This window comes from Alligator sinensis, unplaced genomic scaffold (assembly GCF_000455745.1).
Source record: "Alligator sinensis unplaced genomic scaffold, ASM45574v1 scaffold882_1, whole genome shotgun sequence".
In the NCBI taxonomy this organism is placed as follows: domain Eukaryota; kingdom Metazoa; phylum Chordata; order Crocodylia; family Alligatoridae; genus Alligator; species Alligator sinensis.
The window spans coordinates 1,082,543-1,092,197 of NW_005842500.1; the positions used below are offsets into that span (position 1 = coordinate 1,082,543).

Sequence of the window (9,655 nt, forward strand, 5' to 3'; positions counted from 1 at the left end):
GAGAGTAGATTTAGGTTAGACATTAGGAAGAAATTTTTTACAGTAAGGGTGGCCAGAACCTGGAATGGGTTTCCAAGAGAGGTGGTACTATCACTTAACTTGGAGGTCTTCAAGAGGAGGCTTGATAGACACCTGGCTGGGGTCATCTAACCTCGGTCCTCTTTCCTGCCAGGGGCAGGGGGTCGGACATGATGATCCATTGTGGTCCCTTCCGACTCTACAATTTATGAATCTATGTATTTAAACCCTCTGCACAGACAAGGAACATGGTGATCCTAAGCCCCCACCCCTCCACGCCCCCCATCCCGCCACTCCCCATGAATGTCTATCCAGCCTGTGCAGTATGTTTATGCTGATTTAGCCTGGGATGACCCATGAACTCTGTACTCAACACTGAGACTGTCCAAGGTGAGGCCTGGGGTCCTATCACAGAGCTGAATATGTCTGAGTAAGCTCAACCTGATGCAGCAGCTGAATGAAGTCTGAGGCCCTCACTCAGCACCTTTCAGCACTGTGTGCATCTGAGCTAGGCAGGCGAGGGGGGCTGGGGAGAGGAAATCTGGGCCTGTACTTACTGAGCAGAGTGTGTGAGAACCAACTTAGCCTGAAGAAGCACTGAGTGAGGTCTGGGCCACTTTTTTGCAGTCCAGAGAACTCATCAATATCTAAATCAGATGCCTGGAAGTCACCTGGAGATCCCGATCTTTATTCGTATCTGCAGGAAAGGGGGGAAGAGGCCATACATGGGGGGTAAGAAGGGTTTTGCTCAGGTGGGAATCCCGCTCCTGTGTTTGCATGAATATTTCCATATAGCTCCTTGCTACCACAAGAGGGCAGCAAGGCACAAGCCTGGCAATGGCACTTTTGGGTCCTGGATATGCTTGTTGGCAGGGTTTGGGGCTCTGGCTGCACTGAAGCTACTGGCAGAAGCTTGAAGCAGTGAGTATCAGAGGGAGGCTGAAGAAGCAGGGGTGGAGCCATGGGTGGCTCAGTTAACCTGCAGAAGGAAGAGGATATATGTGGTGAAGAACCCCGCCACATGGACCTGGGCAATTGTGGGAACCCTGCCCAGTACAGAATGCTCCTGGGGCCCAGCATGGCCGAAACTTAGTTCCAACTCCTTCTCAAAATAAACCCCAGGGATTCTGGCTTCCAGCCCCCACCCCGCTGGCTTTAACAGTTAGAGCTCTTTGCTTACCCCCAGCTTGAAACAGAACAAACTCAGAAGTCCTGCCTCCCAGCTCAACTCCCTGCTCTCACCATCAGTTCCAACCCCCTTCCCAGAGGTGAGGAAAGGAATACAGGTGGTTTCCCAGGCCACCAAGACCAGTCCCCTATTTATGCAGGCAACAATTTGCCCATTAATTTTATCCTAAAAGTGTTTGCTCTAGCCCCACATGCATGCACACCATAGCTTGATATGGAAGGTTTTAAACTATATTCTGCAAGGGATGGTGAACAAAGCCTTCCAGCTATGGTGCAATTCCATTCAGGGAGAAGAGGGACTGGGATTAGAAGTCTATTTCTGTGGAAGATGTAGAGAGCCACAGAAGAACAAACAGAGGTGCGAGAAAAATGGGTAGGTCAAAATGCAAAGTTCTTTAGATGTATGGGCACAAATGCAAGGAATGTAGGGAATAAGCAGAATGACCTCGAAGTCATGGTCTGTAAAGAAAACTATGACTTCATTAGCATTACAGGGGCTTGGTGGGACAATTCCCATGACTGGAATATCAATGTGAGGGGTATATTCTGTTTTAGAACATCAGATTTGGGGAGAAAAGTGGGTGGTATCACACTATACATAAAAATATATGCTTGGTTCCAGGTCCAAAAGGAAGAAAGCAGAAAATTTGAGTATCTCTGGCTAAAGAAAATGTGAGGAAAGAATAGAGGTGATATTATGGTCAGGGTCTACTACAGAACTTCAAGTCAGGAAGAAAAGGTGAATGATGCACTCTTCAGGGAGGTAACAAGATTATGCATAAAATATGTGATGTAGTGAGGGGGGGATTTTAACTTCGCCAATATCTGTTGGTCAAATATTATCCTAATATGTGTGGAGGACAATTCCACTTCTAGAAAGCTGAGGAGGTGAGTAGGGGATCATCTATTGGACTCGTCAGGATGCAATTATTGAGAAGGTGAAGGTATTTGGGAACTTAGAAGGAAGTGATCACCATATGATAGAATTCAGGAGTCTAAGACAGGGAAAGCATGAGGCGTGCAGAACTAAGATAATGGATTTCAAAAGGGCAGATTTCAACCTACTCAGGGAAATAGTCAGGAAGGTCCCATGGGTAGATAGCCTGAAGGATAAAGAGGCTGAAGTGGCATGGCAGTTTCTAAAAGGCTCAGTACTGGATGCTCAACAAGAACATGGTATTTTAACATGGTAGCACTAGTATAACCAGCAGTGGACAACCAGGGCACTGGCCCTGGACCACAAGTAGAGATGGCTGTACCCTGTGCAGGAGAGATCATGCTGAAAAAAGGCACAGGGGTGTAGCTCTCTATGTCAAGGAAAGCTACATGTCCCTACAAGCTGGGATTGGCACCCATAGAGGACAACTGGAGACCCTCAGGGTTAAAATATGAGGGGAACGTGGTGAAAGTGATACAATGGTAGAAGTCTACTACAGACCTCCAAATCAGGAACAAGAGCTTGACCATGAATTCACCAGGGAACTAGCTGAGGCTGCACATTCTCGGTGCATGGTTGTCATGGGAGACTTCAGCTACCTGGACATCTCATGGGAAGAACACTCAGCCAAGTCCGATCAGTCACAAAGCTTCCTCACATGAGTGGATAAGCTCTACCTGTCTCAAGAACATTGGCAATGTGTAAGGGGTACGTGCAGGCAGTGCACCCCCTATGAAAAGGCACTGCCAACACTGTCGACGGTGCCTGTGGGCAGTTGCCCCTCACCAACCCTCTCCCCGCCCTCACCACTGACACCCCTGGTGGCGTCTGTGGGCAGTCAGCGATCACTGCTGGCTGCCACTGCTGCTGCTGGCGGCATCTCTGGGTGGTTGCTGACCCCTGGTCGGTGCTTGCCACCTCCCCACCCAGCAGTGCCAGGGGCATCTGTGGGAGCTCCTTGCTTACTGCCACTGTGCTCCCACCACCGCCAGTGCTGCCATGCCCTCCTGACTGCCGGGGGCATACGTTGTTCATGCTCAAGAAGTTTATGGGATGACAAGAGGTAAGGCACTGCTGGATCTGGTACTGGCCAAAAGGGATGATCTAGTCAGCGACCTAAGAATCGAAGGGAAGCTGGGAGACTGTGACCATGAGCTGATCACTTTTACTATCCATGGCAAAGCTGGCAAGTCAGTCAGCAGTGCAGAAGTGCTCGACTTTAGGAAAGCTGACTTTGAAAAGCTCACGAGCCTTGTTGTCAATGCCCTGGGAGGCCATGAGTTGCAAGGAAAAGGAGTTCATGATGAATGGTTGTTCCTAAAGGAAGCAAACCTAGAAGCACAAGGGAAGTACATACCAACCTATAGAAAAGATGGTAAAAGGGCACAGCAACTCCCTTGGCTCAACAGGGAACTTGTGGACCTCCTACATCTAAAAAGTGAGTCTTATAAAGGATGGAAGACAGGAAACACCACTAAGGAGGAGTATTCTGCACTGGTCCACACCTGTAGGGAGCGAACCAGGAAAGCCAAGGCTGTAACCGAATTCCAACTGGCTACACAAATCAAGGACAATAAAAAGTCCTTCTCCAGATATGTGGGGAATCAGAAGAAAAACAAGGGTAACATTGGACCCCTGCTAAACCAAAAGCTGACAACCGACACCCAGGAAAAAGCCAACCTGCTTAATGATTACTTTGCTTCGGTTATTCAACAGTCCAAAGGGACCACCATGCCTAACATGATGTGGGATGGCCAGGGTGAGGGTGAATATATGACCATCATTGGCGTAGACCTTGTAAAGGAACACCTTGAGAGGCTGGACACCCACAAATCAGCTGGTCCTGATAGACTGCATCCAAGCATGCTTAAGGAACTGGCAGACATCACAGCGCGGCCACTGGTAAAGTTATTTGAGAACTCGTGGCGCTCAGGCAAAGTACCTGAAGATTGGAAGAGGGCCAATGTGGTGCCTATCTTCAAGAAAGGGAGAAAAGAAGATCTGGGAAACTACAGGTCAATGAGTTTGACCTCAATCCCTGGAAAGATCTTGGAAAAAATTGACCAATCTCATTTCCTTCTATGACCAGGTAACACATCACCTGGACAAAGGGAAGAGGTTGATATCATATATCTGGACTTTAAAAAAGCCTTTGACCTGGTGTCCCATGATGTCCTCATGGAAAAATTGGCCAACTACAGCCTTGGCTGCACTACAGTCTGATGGCTGGGGAACTGGCTCCGAGGTCAGACCCAGAGGGTGGTAGTTGACGGAACTGAATCAACATTGCACTCAGTGACCTGTGTTGTCCTCCAAAGCTCCATTCTCGAACCTGTACTCTTTAATGTCTTTATAAACAATCTTGATTCTGGTGTCAGAAGCGGACTGGCCAAGTTCACAGATGACACAAAACTTTGGGGAAAAGCATCCACACTTGAGGATAGGCTGGTGATCCAGGGCAACCTCAATAGGCTTGCAAGGCGAGCAGATGAAAACCTGATGGCATTCAATATGGAGAAATGCAAGGTACTCCACCTTGGGGAAGAAAACCCGCATCACACCTATAGGCTCGGCGGTGCTATACTCGCTAGCACCATGACCGAAAGAGACTTGGGGAGCATGATTGACCACAAGATGAACATGAGCCACCATTGCAATACTGTAGCTGGCAAAGTGAACAAAACTCTGGCTTGCATCCACCGATGCTTCTCAAACAAGTCTCAGTATGTTATCCTCCCATTGTACTCAGCCTTGGTGAGGCTGCAGCTGGAGTTCAGCATCCAGTTCTGGGCTCCACAATTCAAAAAGGACATGGAGAAGCTTGAAAAGAGTCCACAGGAGATCCATGCACATGATCAGAGGGCAAGATAACAGGCCTTATGGAGAGAGGCTGAGAGCCATGGGGCACTTCAGCCTGGAGAAGTGAAGGCTCAGGGGTGACTTAGTGGCAGCCTATAAGTATATAAGGGGTGTGCATCAGGATCTGGGGGAACACCTGTTCACCAGAGCACCCCAAGGGGTGACAAGGTCCAACAGTCACAAACTCCTCCAAAACCATTTTAGGTTGGACATAAGGAAAAACTTTACTGTCTGAGCCCCCAAGGCCTGGAACAAACTCCCCCCAGAAGTGGTGCAAGCACCTACTCTGGACTCTTAAGAAACATTTGGATGCTTATCTTGCTGGGATCCTTTGACCGTAGCTGACTTCCTGCCCCTTGGGTAGGTGGCTGGACCCAATGATCTTGTGAGATCCCTTCCAGCCCCAATGTCTATGAAATCTAAGAAATAGTAAAAAATTGCAGGGACCAAAGCAGGAAAGCAAAGAAAAAAATATTTATATCTGGCCAGGGAAGTTAAGGACAACATGCAGGGGTTCTGAAAATGTGTTGAAGACAGAGGCACAGCAGAACAGATCCACTCCTGAAGCAGCCAACAATGCATGGGGTAGTACCAACTCCTGCTGTGCCAATGGTGATGGTGCAGTCAGCTGCCACTGCAGCAGCACCTGCTTTTGTACCCTCGCAACGAAGGCAGTGCCAGGGGCTTTTGACCCAATTGCCCCCTTCAGTTATATTACTGGTTGGATGGAAGAAAAAGATATAGGAAGCTATGAGTCCACTGCTTACTAGCTCAGGTATGCTATTAACAGAAGTTGGAAAGGGAACACTTCAACAGATACTTTGTCTTGATCTTCACAAATCCTCCTCCCCCTCCCCCCCCCCAAACAAAACCTTGCAACCAGACAGCTACTAAAATGTGTATAGACAAAGAAGGGGAAAGACTGAGGGTGATGATAACTAAAGAGATTTTTAAAGAATGTTTTATTATTGTGAATTAATTTAAGTCAGCAAGACCTTAATGAAAATTCTCCCATGTTCTGAAGGAACTAGTAGAAGGGATCTTGGAGCCATTTTTAATATTTTCAAAATCATGGGACACAGATGAGATTCCTGAGGACAGGGAAAGGGCTAACATAATGCTCATTTTTTAAAAGGGGAAAAGGAGGTCCCAAGGAATTACAGATTGGTCAGCCTGGCTTCAATATCCAGGAAGTTACTAGAGCAAATTATAAAGAAGTCAATTTCTAAACATCTGGAAGAGAAACCAGTGACAACTAGCAGGTAGCCTGGATTTGTTGCTAACAAATCATGCCAAACCAACTTGATTTACTTCTTTGACAAAGTAACTAGTCGAATTGATGAAGGGAATGCAGTGGGCATAGTGTACTTGGACTTCAGTAAGGCTTTTGATAAAGTCCCACGTGACATTCTCAAGAGTAAACTGCGGATATTTGGACTAGATAAAATTACTGAGAGGTAGATGTATAATTGGCTTGATAACTACAAACAAAGGGTATTGATAAATGGATCCATGTCAGAATAGCAGGAGGCTTAGCAAGAGGCTTCTTATGGGGTTCTAAAGGGGTCTGTCCGGGTCTAGTGCTATTTACCATGTTTGTTAATGATTTGGAATAGAGAGCTTCCTAATAAAGTGTGTAAATAACATGAAACGGGAAAGGATTTCAATGGCTTTGAATCTCAGCAAAGTAGGTTAAGATTAGATCTCAAGAAAAAAAAAACTTCCTTAATGCTAGAACAGTGAGGCATTCAATCAGCTGCCCTGTGGAAGTTGTGGAATCTCCTTCAATGGAGGTTTTCAAGAGAAAGCTGGATAAGCATTGGACAGGGATGATTTAGCAGTAGTCAATCACATTCTTGCTGGAGGTTGAACCAGATAACCCTGAAGACCCTTTCCAGCCCTCTGATTCTGTGGTTCTAAACACAAACCCCAGTGCTGAGACCCCCAGTGCCCTGCTGCTTTAATCATCATGGCTCACTCCTCTTCCAGAACCCTGGGAGTGCCATATCTCCCTGGCTGTGGGCACGCACCTGGCAGACTACGCTTATGTCCTCACGATGGCTGCAGTCATGGTAGCCCCAGATGCGGTGGGCACAGTTCTGCAGGGTCTTCTCCTCACCTTTGCAACGGACATCATCCAGCCAGATCCTTCCAGTGCCCTGGCGAAAGCGGGTCCTCTCCCACACCAGTTGGGATACTGGCTCAGCCTGGCCACAGCCCAGCTCTCTGCACACTACCTCTGCATTCGGCATGGCCCAGTGATCATCACATACCGTGCCCCACTCCCCATCATGCTGTACCTCCAGTCGCCCAGAGCAGGCCCGTGGGCCATCCACAAGCCTCAGTGCAAAGGGTTCTGCAGAGAAAGGGAGAGAGAGCTGGGAGGGGGCCCAGTGATATGCTTCCCCCAGGGTGCATGGCCTAGCTGAACAAAAGGGCCCCCACTGATGCTGGCCCTTTCCTTGAATTACCACTGGCACTGGTATTTGCATTCAGTGCTCCTCACCCAGCTGTGAGGTGAGAAGCTACTGTTGTGTTCACTCAGGGTCGCTTTGTACAGTACCTTAAAAAGCCCAAGGGACCTTAAGGGTCAGGGGCATTCTTGCTCCTGGATGCCTCAAACCGGGCCTGCTAGAGCCATGCCTGTTGCAGAGGGGAGGGAGGGAAAATTAGGCTCTGCTAGCCTGTGACATGTTTATTCTAAGGGACTCCCGTTTGATGCTCAGGGCAAAGCTCAATGGAGTGCTGGGACTCCATGCTGGGGGGCTAGGGGGTTAGGCAGCCAGAGTGGAGGGAGATGCTGCCTCAGGGCTAAGTACCAGTTTTGCTTTCTCACCTCGGCACACGACCCCAGCATGCAGGTAGCTGGGACAGGGCAGTTTCTCCCAGGACTGGTTTTGGCAATGGGTCAAGGAGTCCTCCTTTCCAGTGCACTCCAGCTGGCCCAGCAAAACAGCGTCTGAGCTGGAGTGGAAATTGCTACAGCGGTTGGTGATGCGTTGCGGTCTCCCACAGGCCAGCTGCCGGCACAGCACTTTGGCATCGGTCAGGTCCCAGCCATACCCACACACAGCGCCCCAGCGATTCTTATGGTAAACCTCCACCTGCCCACGGCAGCGTGTGGCACCTCCTACCAGTCGGACAGGCAGCACTGTGTACTCTGCAGCTGCAGATAGAGGGGAGAGAAGTGATCAAGGAGACATCAAGACAACTATTAAAGGGGCTTCAGAGACTGATTTACCAGAGCCAGGAACAGAATCCTGAGGTCTGCTCCAAGCCCCTAATCTAACCATTGAATATCACTGCCCTTTCAGAGCCAGACAAGCTAAGGAGTTCTGACTGAGAAGCATGATGTCAAATATGCCTTCAATGTACTTGTGACGGGGCACCAAGTCTGCCTCATCACAGTCAAGATTTTCTGGTCTTTAATCAGGATATCATCACTCATCTCTTCACCTATGGCTCCCAAGGAATATGAACCGGTTACCCCAGCTTGCAATGAAGGGCTCAGGGCACAGGACTGGGAAGGTTGGGGAGTACACAAGGGGGCCATCCCCATTGCAACCTTGCTGTCTGCATTTGAAAGCTCAGGGGCTCTCTTCATAGTTTTCATAGACATTAGGGCTGGAAGGGACCTTGGGAGATCATTGAGTCCAGCCCCCTGCCCCAAGGGCAGGAAGTCACCTGGGGTCATAGGATCCCAGCCCTTCATCCCAGGGTCAAAGGATCTTGCCATTGCCCTTTCCATAGCTTTGCATGCAAGGGCCCTGGCAGTCTGTGAAGGTCCTGCTCATTCATCTATCTTGTGGCTGCTGCTCTGCTGCAATTCTTAGAGAGGTCATTGGTAAGTCTTGTTTATTTTGTAATGGGAGGCTGTTTTCCTGGAAATGACCAACACTCCGGTCATGACAGCAGAGGTGGTTGGACTCTGGCCCTGTACATGATGTGGGATGGAGAATAAAGCCCAACCTCTGCCCTGCCCCAGGCAAGTCCCATAGACTGCGACCTCCTGCCCTGGCTGGCAGTGCAACTAACAAGGCTTTCCCATAAAAGCCAAGCTCTCCCCTCCAGTCTCAGGGCCTTTGCTCTGCCCTGCAGGCCTCACCTTGGCACTGAGCCCCTGCATCCTGGCTATGGTCACAGTCCTCAGGTTCTTCAAAGTGGCAGTGTTTCAGTGACTTCTCTGTCCCTTGGCATGCCACGTTTGTCATCAGGATGGGACTGGATCCAGCACCTAGGCCAGATCTGAAGGCTTCTTTGACCATCCCGCAACCCAGCTGCTTGCACACGACTTCCGCATCTGTCTTGTCCCAGCCTTCAGTGCACACAGTGCCCCAGTATCCATTCACAAGCACTTCCACCCGCCCGGCACAGGGTCCTGGCACCAGCCTGACCTCTGACACAGAAAACACAGGTGGCAGGACTCTTGCCCTGGATGCAGCAATCCCACCAGGAGGGAATCAATGGGAAGATAGGACTTGCACAGCACACGGAGTTGTCAGGGAATGCATTTGCTAGGCAGCGTGATCCCTGATGAATGCAATGGTATAACTGGAGGGCCAGAGGGTAGCGAGGTACCAGCACCAGGCACCATCTTAGAGGGGACGCCGGAATCACTCCCCACACCCTGGCTTTCTGCCACAGCAGGACTAG

At 49.4% G+C, this 9,655-nt stretch overlaps 1 protein-coding gene across 1 annotated transcript in view; it reads right to left on the minus strand.

Moving 5' to 3' along the window:
* Positions 1-731: 731 nt before the first annotated feature.
* Positions 732-9,655, minus strand: part of CD5L (CD5 molecule like) — a 10,370-nt gene continuing 1,446 nt past the window's right edge. Inside the window, exons 3-6 of the mRNA XM_025213000.1 lie at positions 9,108-9,398; positions 7,839-8,168; positions 7,033-7,358; positions 732-997 (exon numbers count right to left, since the gene is read on the minus strand). Coding sequence (XP_025068785.1) covers positions 989-997; positions 7,033-7,358; positions 7,839-8,168; positions 9,108-9,398 — 956 coding nt within the window. The 3' untranslated portion in view covers positions 732-988. The remainder of the gene's footprint in view (positions 998-7,032; positions 7,359-7,838; positions 8,169-9,107; positions 9,399-9,655) is intronic.